Here is a 16,592-nt window from a genome sequence, read left to right as displayed (position 1 = left end):
GAGACCTGGCAGTATTGTTCATTGTTAGCTTATTATTAAATAATTTAATAGAGATTGTGATTTAGAGCCTAAATATTGCATACATTGATACTGTATATATATATATATATATATATATATATATATATATATATATATATATATATATATACATACATTTCCATGACTCTTCCATGCCTAAAAATCACAATGATAAATTCTCTGATATTTCCAGGTTTTCCATGACCATGGGAATCCTTACATGTGGGTGTTTCTTGACTTCAGGCACTTTTAGCACTGTAAGTATTGAAGTAAATTTTGTTAAACCCTATAACGCAATGTGTATCAAATATGATACACAGCGTTTGACGACTTCTGTTTCAATCTCTGTTCAAGCTGATGAGCCAAACAACCTATGGTATGTAAGTTTGACATGTTTATGGAACCATCTAGTGGTTATTTGTGAAAAAAGTGGTTTCAGTGTTTATATCAATCTATTTAAAATTGTGCGAAAAGTGACTCTTATGTTGGGATAAATGAAAGCTTTTTTTAATAAAGTAAAAGTGACAGTAATGATTATATTGTTACTGATATTTTAAAATGAGTTTTTGCTGAATATAAACAACTTTAGCTTGGTTAAAGTGTTGTATATTATTTTATTGAAAAACCCTTTGAAATCCATGTATCAAATATGATACACCAGGCTTTTGAGGTAAACCCAGCAAAAAAAGAAATGTCCCTTTTTCAGGACACTGTATTTTAGAGATAATTTTGTAAAAATCCAAATAACTTTACAGATCTTTATTGTAAAGGGTTTAAACAATGTTTTCCATGCTTGTTCAATTAAACATAAACAATTAATGAACATGCACCTGTGGAACGGTCGTTAAGACACTAACAGCTCACAGTCAGTAGGCAATTAAGGTCACAGTTATAAAAACTTAGGACACTAAAGAGACCTTTCAACTGACTCTGAAAAACACCAAAACAAAGATGCCCAGGGTCCCTGCTTATCTGCGAGAATGTGCCTTAGGCATGCTGCATGGAGGCATGAGGACTGCAGATGTGACCAGGGCAATAAATTACAATGTCCGTGCTGTGAGAAGCCTAAGACAGCACTACAGGGAGACAGGAAGGACAGCTGATTGTCCTTGCAGTGGCAGACCACGTGTAACAACACCTGCACAGGATCGGTACATCCGAATATCACACCTGCGGGACAGGTACAGGATGGCAACAACATTTGGCCGAGTTACACCAGGAACACACAATCCCTCCATCAGTGCTCAGACTGTCTGCAATAGGCTGAGAGAGGCTGGATTGAGGGCTTGTAGGCCTGTTGTAAGGCAGGTCCTTACCAGACATCACCGGCAACAATGTCGCCTATGGGCGCAAACCCACCTTTGCTGGACCAGACAGGACTGGCAAAAAGTGCTCTTCACTGACGAGTCACGGTTTTGTCTCACCAGGGGTGATGGGTGGACTCGCGTTTATCGTTGAAGGAATGAGCGTTACACCGAGGCCTGTACTCTGGAGCGGGATAAATTTGGAGGCGGAGGGTCCATTATACTCTGAGGCGGTGTGTCACAGCATCATCAGACTGAGCTTGTTATCATTGCAGGCAGTCTCAACGCTGTGCGTTACAGTGAAGACATCCTCCTCCCTCATGTGGTACCCTTCCTGCAGGCTCATCCTGACATGACCCTCCAGCATGACAATGCCACCAGCCATACTGCTCGTTCTGTGCATGATTTCCTACAAGACAGGAATGTCAGTGTTCTGCCATGGCCAGCGAAGAGCCCGGATCTCAATCCCATTGAGCACGTCAGGGATCTGTTGGATCGGAGGGTGAGGGCTAGGGCCATTTGCCCCAGAAATGTCCGGGAACTTGCATGTGCCTTTGTGGAAGGGTGGGGTAACATCTCACAGCAAGAACTGGAAATCTGGTGCAGTCCATGAGGAGGAGATGCACTACAGTACTTAATGCAGCTGGTGGCCACACCAGATACTGACTGTTACTTTTGATTTTGACCCCCCCTGTGTTCAGGGACACATTATTCCATTTCTGTTAGTCACATGTCTGTGAAACTTGTTCAGTTTATGTCTTAGTTGTTGAATCTTTTTATGTTCATACAAATATTTACACATGTTAAGTTTGCTGAAAATAAAAGCATTTGAAAGTGAGATGTTTTTTTTTTTGCTGATTTTATATTTCTCAGTCATCATTACATTACATTCATGCCCACCACAAAAAAAAAAAGAAAAAAAAAAAGAAAAATCACAGAGCATCACAGATGTATTTTTTATAAGATATATTTAAAGTATGAACTAATATTTCTGTGTATTTTCAAATATGCAGCCTGCTCTGTCATTATAAAGATCTCATTATTTTACATTACAAGCTATTATGATGTCATCTTACCATAAGCATCTGAAACCCAACGAAAAAACGTTTTACAATTTCCCTATATTAAGTGTCAATATAGTGTTTGGTGCATAAAATACATATGATAAAAATTGTTTATTGAAAAAATAATATTTTATTCATATTGTATTTGATGTGCTGAATTGAACTGTGATTCATTTCAATCCATATTTATAGACCAAGGAGAGGAAGTTATCATGGCCAAACTCTCAAACATTTGGTATCTCTGAAAAGTGCAGGTAGTCCTCTGATAATACCCCAATATTTACCACTGAAGCATGTATGGACTAAGAAAAACTTAAATAGCAAATGTCCTACACAAACATTATTTTTTTTTATTTAGTTAGTTATTTTTAATGATTTCTTTTTAGAGTTTGTCTAATGGTACTAAAAACATGTCAAAAAATTCAAATTGTCAGACAATTATGTCACACTTTACAGGGTTAAAACATTGTTCACACTCTCACTATTTTATTTTTTTTATTTATCTACTGCATCTAACAATGTACAACAGTGTATGTACATTCATCAGAGGAGATTTATGTAATTATTTCTGAAATCATGCAAATTCCCACCACATGTGGGAATGAAATTTTTAATGTTTTTGAAATAAAATGGCTGACTACTTTGTCTTGTTTAGGCTAATTTCGAAGCTAACATTTTATGAATCATAAATACAAATATACATGAATATTTTTACTTTTTGCATAATTTGGCAAAATAACATTTTGACTGGAAATGGCACCAAATAAAATATTCTTCTCACAAGTGATATTTACCTTAATATTTCATCTCCAGCATGCTCTTTATTGGCACTTTTGTCCACTTGGTTAACAAGTACACTTAAAAAAAAAAAAAAAAAAAAAAAAAAAATTGTAAGGGGCAAAATTGTTTGGTGTGGTGAAAAAGACGCAACAACTGTGAGACAGTCCTAGTTTCCACACACACACACAAAAATTTGATAGAAATAATTTTTACATAATAAATATTAAAATAGTTTATTTTTATTTCACACTTTGTTTAGATTAACATAATTTTAAACATCTAATAATTTGTATTTTTATAACGGATTTTCATAGTTTAATATTGAATATCTGGTTCTGGGACAAGGCTAAAACACTGAAATCTGTTCATAAAAGGCATTTAAAAAGTACCCTAAATGACAAAAGCCTAAAAGGTTTCTAAGTCAGTTCTAATGTGTTAGTTTTGACAAAAATCAAGCCCTGGGACATGTAATTGCCCACAATTGAAGAAACACCCATGTATATATATTATATACAGCGCACTGTCTCCCCCTGTCGGCTCGGAGCCCGAGGCAGAAAGCACACAAGTATCTATCTTTACATGTTTTCCAATTATGAAAACTACAATATTAATTCATGGCTCATAATAATAAAGACAAAACATAATTTATGAATAAAGGTTATTTACTTAAACATAAATACAATTCCTTACTTCCATCACCATATTCAAATGTGATGTCATTACAGCTTCAGTTGAATGATTAGATCAGTCCACACACTGATGCCTTTCACATCAAAGTCACCACTTTCCAGTTTCAGTTCTGCAAGCTGAGTCTCCGTCTCCTGTTTTAATGGTGACCCTGTCTTTAGTAAATCTCTCAGTCGATCAGCTAATACATTAAACGTCACAGAACCATCTGTCGTCAGCACCCACACGCTCTGCAAGACGTCATACTCTAAGCAGGACGCCCACTGTTTCAAAACACCCCAGTATGCCTGTTTAAACTCCACAGACTGTGTGGAGAGGATGCTACACAGCCCAGGAGACAACGACTCGCACAGTTTACTAAAACATCCGTCGTGACTTTGAAGCCAGCCCAGGATGAAGCGCTGAGTGACGCTGTTCGTTCCGTCATCACTGGAAAGAAGTGCAGATGCGATGACGTCATTAAGGCTTTCCATGTTTCCCGCGCTGTCACAGAGGATGGACTCCAACAGCGTTCTCGCATAGTCTTCATTACCTGGTCGAGTTAATATGGAGTTCAAGTGTTTCCCGAGCAGTTTACCTCTCACTTCTGCTTCAACCTGTAAACCAGCAGAACTAGTCTTGTCCAAACTGCAGCATAGCAGTTTAAAAGCAGATTTACAAGTAATAAGGCCATTCTGGTCCAACTTTAATCCCTGTTCTGTATGTCTGGAATCGGGAAACAGTCTTTGGACTATGGAGCTTGGTGCAGATGGGTTTCTGAGTAAGTTAATGAGCAGTTTGTGTTGACACTGAGCGAGCTCTGACAACATCACTGGAGAATATGAAGGAAAGGTTTCCCGCAGGCGCCGGTTGGTGTCATGCACGCGGGACTCGAGCGCGGGTCTGACCGCAGGGTTCGTGTGGAAGCGGCTGTGCAGGTGCTCGCAGTACTCTGCCCACTGAAACGCCTTGAGTGTCGTGTGATAGTCCCATTCATTCACACAGTCCGTCTGCGACACGGCCAGTAACTCCAGTATGTGCTGCAGGTGTCCTAACACAGACTCCATCTCTGTCACTGCAGCATTAACTCATCACAAACACATCAATATGAGCAGGGAAAGTGTTGATTAAAAAAACAAACAAACAACAACGACGCAGAAAACTCAACACACAGGAGAAAAAGAGCGTGCTGGATTCTAGCTTCACTATTGGCGCAGGACACGCTTGACGTCACTCACGCGGTTCTGAACTTCCGCGATAGTATTTCAAAATAAAACACGGAGATTGACGACTCATGTATTATTATTATTGTTTTTTTTTATTGTTATTTTTTAAAAATATATATTTATATTTAAATGCAAAAATATCCATCCATAGATATATACAATATCTATAAATATATTTTTATTATAATTGATTGGTCTATCACGTTTAATTTTGTAAACGAATCTTATACGCCTATTAGAAATATAAATGTTTTGTGACAACTATTTTTTTTTAACCAAGGGACTTTTTTTTATTCTATATTTATAGTGTAAATACGTATTTCTCATGACTTTTAAAAGGTTTTCTACAGATTTTTACGTTTTGTTTTTTTGTGTAAGTAGGCTTACGTTACTTAGTTAAGCCTACAGTATTTACACAAAAAAAAAAAACACGTAAAAAAAAAAAAAAAATTAAAAATTAAAAAAAAAACAACAACAAAAAGTATATATATATATATATATATATATACATATATATATATATATATATATATATATATATATATATAAGTCCTCTAGTCTCCTGCAGCCGTGTGGTTATGACGCGCAGATTAGACGCGTCGCGTTTCTCATGTCAGCGGCAGGAAAGGAGGCGAGCGCGCTTTGAACTTCTGCGGTGACAGTTCGGGTGTTTGAGGATCAATGTCATGATGAACAGTGTGCGGACTCTACGATTGAGGAAAGCATGAATTCATGTGAAACTCCAGTCTACTATTAAAAACTGACTGCAGGCTGCACATTCTGTAGGGTGAGTACCTATATGAAAGTGTGAAAATAAGACTTGTATGCTACAATGCAGTCTTTTTTAATAGTTTATTGCTTTAAGGAATATTCATCGGGATGTTACTGATTTTATATAATATTTTTAATCTATTTATTTTATGCATTTTTCATAATTGTTTTTAATAGAATGAGACATAATAGCCTTCAATATGGGCTAGGTGGTCAGAAACTAATGTTAGTGAATAATGCTGCAGAAACAGTTTTGTTAGGAATACATTTTGGGAGTTGACAAAAAAAAAACGTGTTATTTTTAAACGCAAAGATTCTAGGTTAGAATGTCTAAGAATTCATAGGTGTATATTAAGCTGCTGTAACTAGCCATCGTTAAGTTTTTCACAACGTTTAGCCCTTTTTGGAAACACTTCGTATTAATGTTCGTTCCAAATCCATTAAAAACCATTAATATGTAGTTTTAACAACATGCATAGAAAGGGTGACTTTACCTGCCAAATAGTGAGCTATTTTTCCTCTCATATTGTAAATGCTTAATAACACTTATTCAGCATTAGTAACCTATGAAAATGTACCTTAATGTAAAGTGGACATCTGCCAAACAGTTATTAAGTAGTTGCCAACTTTAGAATCTTCTGTATATAAAGTTCAGTTTGGTTTAATGGTCATCAGGCTTTATTATATCCCTGCTGAAAAGACCAGCTAAAATCAACCTAAGCTGGTTGGCTGGTTTTAACTGGTCATGCTGGTTTCAGAGCTGGTCTGAGCTGTCAGGGTGGTCTTCTCCCTGCCTGACCAGCTAAAAAGTGCTCAAAACCCCTCTAATACCAGCCAACTGACCAGCCTGGCTATGCTGGGGGACCAGCTAAAACCAGCTGTTTTTCTTCAGTGTGACAAGGACAGTGACAACACAAATGAGTCAAGACATTACAGTAATGAATATAAACACAAAGCAGACTGAAGCAAAAAAACCTTTTAATCTCACTATAATAATCTATTTTTGCTATTAATATATAAATAAGTGTTTTAATTAAACATTTATAACATGTAAAAGAAGTTAAAATGCTCACTATGTGTCAAGTATTACATGAAAGTCACCCATTTTTATGCATGGTGCTATAACTGAATAACTGAAATAATGTATAATGCATTTGTAAATGAACCCCTTTATAAACCCTTAACAAAGGAAACATGAATGTAAAGTGTAATGTAACACTTTACAATAATTTTCCATTTGTTAACATTAGTTAGTGGATTAGGTATGATGAACTAACAATGAACAATATTTTTTACAGCATTTATTAATCTTTGTTAATGCTAGTTAATAAAAATTCAGTTGTTTATTGTTAGTTCATGTTAGTTCATAATGAATTAACTAATGTAAACATATGCAATGTTTGATTTTAAAAATGTATTACTATATTTTAAAAAATTAACATGAACCAAGATTAATAAATGCTGTAAAAGTATTGTGTATTGTTAGTTCATATTTACTTATGTTGCTAAATATTGTTAACAAATGGAACCTTATGGTAAAGTGTTACCGTTACCACTTTATGTCCCAGTTCACTTACATTTTTTAAAGTACAAATATTACACTTCACTCAATTAATATGAGGTCATGACTCATGACAATGCATGTATAGTAATGCTATGCTGCTTGTCATGTCAGGTCAACTAACATTCTAGAGTTTCAACTGTTTATAATGTAGTCTGTTTTATATTTTCTCTTTAAAAGTGTCAAAAATAGATGATGAGTATACCAGCAGTTTTAAAATATTATTACAGTCATAAAATGTCAAGCATGCCCACTTGACAACAGAAAAAAAAAAAAAAAAAAAAAAAACAGTACAGTACAAGGTATTGTGCTTGAGTTTTTCTTTCACATGAGCTGTCTCAGTTAAATGGTTACAGACAGTGCATTTAAAAATATCAGTTTGAGCAAGTAAACGCTAGTAAACATAATTAAAGCCAGACTGAATAATACATCAAACATCAAGGAACTGGAATGTGATAGAATAGAATTTACTGTATATCTGTGTATAGCAACTTAAACATAGACAAATTTATTTCCTAAAAAAATGATGATATGATGATGACCTTGAACTGAACCTGCATGTGAGAGGTCAAAATTCAGGTTGCATTTAGATAATGTGAAATTTGTAAATAACCACTTTTTGCGGACTGAGAATGTTGTGTGTGTGTGCTATGTTAGGGTTAGGGATAGTTTGGGGACAAAGTTGTCCTCAGAAGTGAGCTAAATGTCACAAAACCTCCATTGGGGACATTTGAGGACATCTTCAATAAAAAATAAAAATAAAATAAAATAAATAATTAGTAAAGATAAGTAAATAAAATAAATAATATTCTTTTAATAATGACATTATAATTACCTTTATATAAAAACCATAGAAGTCTATTGTGTTGCTAAGGAAACGTGTGTCTGTGTGTGTTTGTGTGTGTGTTTTACCCTTCAGTCCATAAAGGACACAATACAGTGTGTGTTCTGTGCTTGTTGAACATGTCTGAAATAACTGCAACACAATCAGAGTATTTGCGAGTATTTAATCTGTTATTATTTCTGCCTCAACGTTTATGGTTTAGGGATGGGAGATTCTCACAGCATATGGGAAACACCTACACCTGTACTGCCACATCTTTAGTCTATAACTAGTTGTTTGCAAGAAAAATAAAGACTGTGAAAGAATATTACATTGTTCAATATAACAGTATCAGCTCTGTGTCACACTGTACACTGACCTTTGGTTTCACCCATATGCGCTCAATATATGTGTGTTTATATTGTTTTTTTATTGAAATGTACATGTCCTGTCCATCTGTTGTGGGGGTGTGTGTTTGCTGAGCATCAGTTTCCAGATGGTGATCACTTCCTTAGCCAGAAAATGCTGATCAGTCCTCTTAATGAAAGAGATCCCAGTGAATTCTAGTTTATTTTATTATATGTGGTTGCTAAAGTGGTCTGGTTTTATTGCTGGGGTGTTGCTGTGAGGTTGCTAGGGTGTTGTGGGTGGTTGACAGAGCTTTTGTTATGTAGTTGCAAGGGTGTGTTGGGTGGTTGCTAGTGGTTCATCAGGAAATTTGAGGCCGATGCCAATCTCCAATTTTTTAACACTAAGACCGTCTGATACCGATACCATTTTTTTTTCAAAGTGCCCTTTGCCACACTTTTGCAAGTTATATGCTGCAGTTATGTTTATGCCCTACACAGTAACAGTATGGTTACACTTTACAGAAAGGTTCCATTTGTTAACATTATTTAACAACATTACTGTAGTTAACATGATCTAAAGAACTAATGAACTATGAATACTATTACATTTTTAAAATCAGAAGTTGTATTAATTAACATTAATACTTTGAACTAACAATGAACAATTGTAATTTTATTAACAAACATTATAATAAATAAAGGCTGTAAAAATATATTGTTCATTGTTTGTTCATCATACCTAATGCATTAACTAATGTTAACGAATAGAACCTTTTTATAAAGTTACCAAAATTACATTATTTGTGAATTTATTTGTTTTGAAACAGTTATGTCAAGAACTGTTGTCAATATTGAAAGGTCATTGTGACATACTGGTAAGCAGTAAAAACCATGAGAGCATCACACACAGAGAGATACATTCAAAAATAAGAAAAATATATCTATTACAGTTACAAGCTCTAAGGGTGGTTTCGCATATAGTACGTTTTAAGTGAACCCAGTTCGATTAAAGTGAACCAGAAAGGGAACCAGCCGCAAATGACCTCAGTGCTTTTGGTGTTCACAGTGTAAGTGGACTAAAAGAGGACCCAGTGGTCTTGGTCCTCTTCACATTAATGTGGTCTCAGACCCCTTGTTATTCACACCACAGCTCCTTAAGAACTCAGACCCAATTGCAGCTTGGTCTGTCACGATTATGAAATTTGGCTGACAATACATTTTCATAAATAATTGCGATTATTATGATAAGCAATTGTCATACACATTGTCATACTTCTTCAGGTTCACGTACCTGTATGCTTATTACAGATGGGCCTACACCTTAAGTAGTAATTTTTTATATTTAACTTGAAATCATATAATAAAACGGGGCTATATGATTACTTTTAAGGCTTAAAAAAATATTGAATTTTTCATTAAAAGTTATTGCCCCATTTTATGGGATAGAATTACATAAAAAGTAATATTTTATATGTTATATAATTTATGAAACCCAGACAACACTGCTAATTATATCACATTATGCAATAGTAATAATGTATACTGTATTTCTGTCCTTAATTCTTCACTCTCTCACTTTATGTTAAGGTTTTCCGATAAAACCTACAAGGCCTTATTTCGCATGAAGGAAAACATTTGAAATTCAAGGTGTATTTGAAAATATGTTTCTTTATCTATCATCTCGTGAGTAATGGAGCAAGCAAGCGTGTCCTCCTGAGTGTCATTTACATTGTGTATGAGCCAAGAACATTTGCCATTGCGCAAATAAAATGAAAGTGAAACTATAAAAATCCTCGCTTGTATTTTCATGGGAGTTTCGCACGAACCTCCATAGATGGTACGCCCATCAGAGCACTTTAAAGTGGTTCATCTTAACATGCTGCTCTGAATGTGGCCAGTCCGTTCATTTTAGGTGCTCAAATAGTACAACATGAACGGAATATGAGACACAAAAACACGTCATGGTAATCATTGTATATCTATATTTGCTTAAAATTCCATATGTGGACAGTAAATTGGTACTGTAATATGAAGTATGTAATGCAGCTATGTATGGCAAGCCACGAGGTACTTGTGTCATAAAATGCAAAGCGGACTGGTACCTCTTCGCTTTCACATCGCACAAATCAATCAAACCACAACAGGACCCACAAACGAACCTCCTGAGGTGGTCTGAGTACAGTTTGCTTTTGGGTCCTTTTAGGGGGATCTGAGACCACTTGGGTTGTTCACATATACATGTTATACCACTCTGAGAGCGCTTGGAGTGCTCAAATGGACTAGGTGTGAAAGCACCCTAAAACTGCTCCAGTGAGAAATCATTAATATCTATGATTTGTTTACTGTCTTTGACGTTTTGCTGTAACACAAATCACTAATTATTAAGCAAATTCGTGAAGACGCAGTACCATTATGGTTAAAATGTAATTGCTGTGATTAGTGGTAATGTGACCAACATTAATCTGATTTAAACTGGGATCCGCAGCGAATAGGACTGGGAACAGATATCGGCCCTGGATTTTTCAGCGGGGCTGTCCTTTTCTGCATATCGTGGCCTCCTTCGGCATAGCGTGGCATTGTTTTGTGGCCCTCTTCAGCCAGTCACTGTTTCACCCTCTTCCTCTTGTGTTTGCAGGTGCCACGTGGAGAACGCAAGCTCTGTTGCCCTGACAACTACTCGTTACTCCACCCTGCTCATTATCTGTGGCACTTGCTTCCCATTACCCTTCCCTATTTAAGCTCCTCTTGTGTTCTGTCCTGTGCCAGATTGTTTTGTAAAGTTTGTTTGTTATTTGTTTGCCAGTCTGTGTTTCCTGTTGGTTCCTGTTCTTTGGTTAGTCTGTCTTGGTTTTGTTTTTGTTTGTTGTTCCTCTCCATCATGAGAGTTTTGTTTTGTATTTTGTTTATTTTTTAATAAAAGCCCTTAAACTGCCTCTGCGTTTGGGTCCTACCTACAATCATGTGACAGAAGTGGTCTGATTTTATTGCTGGGGCGTTGCTGTGTGGTTGCTGGGGTGTTCTGGGTGGTTGCTACGACATTGCTATGTGGTTGCTAAAGTGGTCTGATTTTATTGCTTGACAGGGCTTTTGTTATGTAGTTGCAAGGTGGTTGCTAGAGTGTTGCTAGGTGGTTGCTAAGGTGTTGTTATGTGGTTGCAATGTTGTTCTGGGTTGTTTCCAGGGTTTTACTATGTGGCTCCTAATCTGATCTGATTTTATTGCTGGGGCATTGCAGTGTGGTTGCTAGGGTGTTCTGGACAGTTGCTAAGGCATTGTTGGTGTTTGGTAGGTTGGCTGTGTGTGGTTGCCAGGACATTGCTCTGTGGTTGCAAAGATGTTCTGATTTTATTTGCTATGTGGTTGCTAGGGTGTTGCGAGTGGTTGCCAGGGTGTTGCTATGTGGTTGCTAAGGTGTTCTTTTTTGTTGCTAGGGTGTTGCTGTGTGGGTGTTAGGGTATTTTGTGTGGTTGCTAGGGTGTTGTGGGTGGTTGTCAGGGCATGGCTATGTGGCTGCTAGGGTGTTGTGGGTGGTTGCCAGGGCGTTTCTATGTGGTTGCTAAGGTGTTCTTTGTGGTTGCTAAGGCATTGCTAGGTGTTTGCTAGGTTGTTGTGGGTGATTGCCAGGGAGTTGCTATGTGGTTGCTAAGGTGTTCTAATTTTGTTGCTGAGACATTGCTTTGTAATTGCTAGGGTGTTTTGGGAAGTTGCCAGGGCATTGCTATGTGGTTGCTAAGTTGTTCTTATTTTGTTGCTGGGGCATTGCTTTGTGGTTGCTAGGATGTTGTGGGTTGTTGTTAGTGCATTGCTCTGTGGCTGTGTGGGTGTTTTGGGTGGTTGTTAGGATGTTGCTATGTGGTTGCTAAGGTGTTCTGATTTTGCTACTATGGCATTGCTAAGTGGTTGCTAGCGTGTTCTGGGTGGTTGCTAGAGCAGTGCTATGTGTTTTTTAGTGTTGTGGGTAGTTGCCAGGGCATTGCTATGTGGTAGCTGAGGGGTTCTGATTTTATTGCTAGGACATTGCTGTGCAGTTGCTGGGGTGTTCTGGGTGGTTGCTATGGCATTGCTAGGTGTCTGCTAGGGTTTTGTGGGTGGTTGCCAGGACACTAATTTGAGGTTGCTATGGTGTTGTGGGCGGATGCCAGAGTGTTTGCTATGTGGTTACTGATTGTTGTTCTGATTTTGTTGTTAGGGTGTTGCTGTGTGGTTGCTAGGGTATTCTGTGTGGTTGATAGGGCATTGCTAGGTGTTTGCTTGAGTGTTGTGGGTGGTTGCCAGGGAATTGCTATGTTGTTGTTATGTTGTTGTGGGTGGTTTCCAGGGCATTGATAAGTTGTTGCTAGAGGTTTGTGGATGGTTGCTAGGGCATTGCTATGTGGTTGCTAAGGTGTTCTTATTTTGTTGCTGGGGCATTGCTGTGTGATTACTAGGGCATTCTGGGTGGTTATTAGGGTATGCTAGGTGGTTGAAAGGGTATTCTGGGTGGTTGTTGGTGGTTTTCACCAACAAGAGTGATTTTCTGGTCTCTAGATATACTGTAGCTTGGGTCCCCCTTTTAATGTAAGACTTTGACATTTTTTGATCCATTTCATTGTCTGCTAGGCAAAAATTCTGAATTAAAAACACTTAAAAACATAATAGCACTTGTGAGAAGAGTTACGCATAGAAGTTTATAAAATAATCAAAGTTTTGAAAAACAATTTTAAAAATTCTGAACCTACACTTCTGTAAGTTTAAACATGAAGGAAATATGAGAATGAGTGGATGTGTATGTTCAATAATTGGTCAATTTTGACCACAAATACCACTTAGACTTATCAAATTGTAACAGTTCATGGAAAGGAGGAAGCTGGGGCTGGCTTGACAAAACACGTAGACATTTATTGTTGCACTTTTCAGCCGCACACAGTAACACACTGTTTCACACTAGGTTATGCTTTTTAGCTTCACTACACATAACTCTGTTGGCTTTTCAGCTCAATACTACACACAGGCAGCTTTGTGCGTCTCTCTCTCATCTGCCGCTGTCTCCTCTGCTTAAATACTCTTGCCGCCCCTCAGTGGAATGCGAGAACGGTGTGGCACACAGGTGGACCATTTTTATTAAACAAGGAAAATTTATTTCGGTCAAAAATGACTCGAGGGTTAATACTTGGGGTTAAGGCTGTCAAATTAAAAATAGAATGTTCACCAAATTTAAGATAACACATTCGAATGCTAATACTGTGCATTTGAATTTTGGATGTGTTTCAAGCACTGATGATGACTTCAGACTGATCACATTATTGTGCTAAAAATGGCTAGATGCAGCGCAACAAATACATTTGAACAAACACGTGTCTTGAGACATGTTTTTAAAGGTAGAAGTTCTTTTTAACTTTACACTGCCTCTAAAAAACACATCGCTCCTGCACAAGATGCTGGATAAACTACAAATGTGGCGAAACGGTCAAAGATGTCCATCTAGCGCATGTTTACATAGAAAAACTGTTGGAAAACTGTGTGGATTGACAACGGCATTTGGTGTGAAAAGCCCCTTAGGTGGAGGTCTTTGGCCATTTGCTTCTTCACTCTTATCAGCATTTCTCAGATTAAGCAATAGTTTTTCAAATGCTTTGTCAGGAAAGGAGTTCAATTAGGAAAGTGCGTCTTGAGATACTCACGTTCACTTCCATTCTGTTGTGCTCCATCAGTTTCAACAGCCCCTGGGCTAAGAGTCTGAGCTGCTTTACTACCGAGTTCAGCTGAATACCACTGCTATTATTACTTCCATATATACAACTATATTGAATGAAAAACAATTTGGTTTCACCGTTATTATGAAGCTTGTGTCTGGGGTAGTACTGTGGCACCAGTGCACCACCGTGTTAACAACGTCAATTTAAAAATCTGGTGACTTTAAAATTTGAATATTATTAGAATTTTGGTAAAATATAAAAGGTAAAAATTTGTATTTAGTTTCTCTGCCCAGTTGACAGCCCTATTTGAGGAGTTAGTTTAAATCACTAACGCACAAGGTATGAACAGTAGCAATGCTTGCATTAGCAAATGTGTCTGTCTCTTGTTAAACTCTTTTGTGAACAGCACTTGTAGTTACAGGAACATTTCCTTGTTTGTCTTAGGAAGTTATATCTCACTGTAACATCCTGATGCTGTTTTTCTTTGCACATGTACTAATCCAGAAGCATAACACATCTGTGCAAACACGGTTGAAGGGAGTGCATTCTCTTTAAATTCTAGTGTATTCTGCCAATCAAATGAGTTCATATGGTTAATTTGCATGTTCTCAACAAAGCCTGCTACTTTATATCAGTGTTGTTTGAAGATTTGAAGGGTGAGGATGCATTAATCGCAGTGGTTTTGTAAACTATGCATGCAGAAATCTTGCAACATTAAGCCCAAAATATACTTTTGTTTTTACGTGTTCGCTAGCTTATGCATACAGTCAATAACTATGACTACTATGTGATAATGGACTATTTCTCTTCAGGAGTTTAGACCCATGAAGATGTCTCTATATTCGAATATAGGTATCTCCTAACATCCACTGTTGTTTTTTCCACCTTCGTCTTTTGTCCTTCACTGGCCTTTACACTGTCTTTTTGCACTGCTTCGCCAAAGCAAGGCCAAACTGTGAGTATTGCCACCTTGTGGACCCACTAATTAGTGCAAACAATTCCAGGTGCATGCGCAGACTATGCGTTCAGAGTATGTATAGTCCAGACTTTGTTTGAAATTATGTCACAACCATTATTTCTTCAGTTCGCTATAGGTATATTAGCACCTTTAGGCATTTGTCCCAAATGGTGCATGAAGCCCATGTGGTCCTCATCCAAGTCCTCAATTTGGTGACACAATGCCACATAGGCTGTTGGATAAAAGTCTACTTTGGAGCTCGCATCAGTTTATTTCACGCCTTTTATTGTGAGAAAGCTGCTTAAGACTTGAAAGTGGCATTCCCGTTTACATGCACTGTGTTATCTTTATCTTTACCTCCATATACAGTAATTTCCCCGCAACGCTTATGTAAATAAAAAACATGGCATCTCAGGAAGACTTAGCTATTTTTTATTATCTGTTGTTTTGCTTTATTTCCAGATATTCCAGAGCTGTTGCTGTGAATGTATCCTTAACTTTCCATCTTGACCTACAGTGGAATTGTGCTGCAATAGTGGGGTTTCCCTCTTACACAAAACTTTGAGATTCCCCCAGTGTACTTGTAGAATGGCGCTTATGCATTTACATGGAGACATGGAACTAGAACACACAACAATCTCATGGACTTCTATGACACATGAACATGACAGCCAATGCAATTCCTCAATTCCACATCATGTGCACCATTTGGGAAAGGGCCTTTGTAGAGCATTTCAAATCAGTTACTTATGCGGTTCCATTCCATTCCATGTGGACAGTAGATAGCAAGGTAGCATGCTAGGTTTTGGAACAGAGCTAATATACAGTATTATACCACCCAGTGTTTCTTGGGATTTCCCCCTACCCATAATTTTTTGCCTCACATGAATACCAGAACAAAGTTATGAGTTCTGAGAAGTGTAAATATCTTCAGTGATGCAGAACGGGACCCCCTCTTCCTAAGTTTGGCTCTCCTGAATCCAATTTAGCAACCTGGGAATAAGGACTTGGGTCTAACAATCGTCACTTTGTTGTGGAAGGCTCTGAATGGCTGGCAGAATAAAGAAAACTGAAAGTCAATCTGTATATTTTCCTTCTTCCACAAAATAGTACACTAGAGTTCACTTTACCTGCCAAACGTCTATCAGATAAACCCAAATCTCCTCTTTCATTTTCTTTGTTTTTCTTCATGAAAGAGCTCCTGTGCTGAAATAAATTGAGAGAAAGAGAAGCCCACAGAGGTGTCAGGCACCATAATCCACCCTAGAAATGGGACAGACTGTTCCATAGAGAAAAAAGCAAGATGCATATTAAAACATGAACAACAAACTTATCTGCTCATGATATCTGTGCTGTCTGTCTGCTGTTTGATTCCCAGACAGACTGTGTATAT

The 16,592-nt window shown here is 37.4% G+C and overlaps 2 protein-coding genes across 2 annotated transcripts in view; one reads left to right on the top strand and one right to left on the bottom strand.

The window, feature by feature from the left end:
• Positions 1 to 3,293: 3,293 nt before the first annotated feature.
• On the bottom strand, positions 3,294 to 5,040 carry LOC127436307 (Fanconi anemia group F protein-like). The gene has a single exon (XM_051690380.1). It carries the CDS (start codon positions 4,900 to 4,902, stop codon positions 3,889 to 3,891), a length of 1,014 nt encoding a protein of 337 aa, XP_051546340.1. The 5' UTR covers positions 4,903 to 5,040; the 3' UTR covers positions 3,294 to 3,888.
• Positions 5,041 to 5,722: 682 nt separating this feature from the next.
• The window catches only part of LOC127436308 (growth arrest-specific protein 2-like), an 85,456-nt gene continuing 74,586 nt past the window's right edge, over positions 5,723 to 16,592 (top strand). The window contains exon 1 of the mRNA XM_051690381.1: positions 5,723 to 5,848. The gene's annotated coding sequence lies outside the window, so the exon portion shown is untranslated. The remainder of the gene's footprint in view (positions 5,849 to 16,592) is intronic.

This window comes from Myxocyprinus asiaticus, chromosome 46 (assembly GCF_019703515.2).
Source record: "Myxocyprinus asiaticus isolate MX2 ecotype Aquarium Trade chromosome 46, UBuf_Myxa_2, whole genome shotgun sequence".
NCBI classification, from domain to species: Eukaryota; Metazoa; Chordata; class Actinopteri; order Cypriniformes; family Catostomidae; genus Myxocyprinus; species Myxocyprinus asiaticus.
The sequence above is the reverse complement of the archived record's forward strand: the minus strand, read 5'-3'. Positions and strand labels throughout refer to the sequence as shown.

What these genes read in the sequence shown, in the direction of transcription:
- LOC127436307 (XM_051690380.1), bottom strand. Translation starts at nt 4,902, where the DNA reads ATGGAGTCTGTGTTAGGACACCTGCAGCACATACTGGAGTTACTGGCC.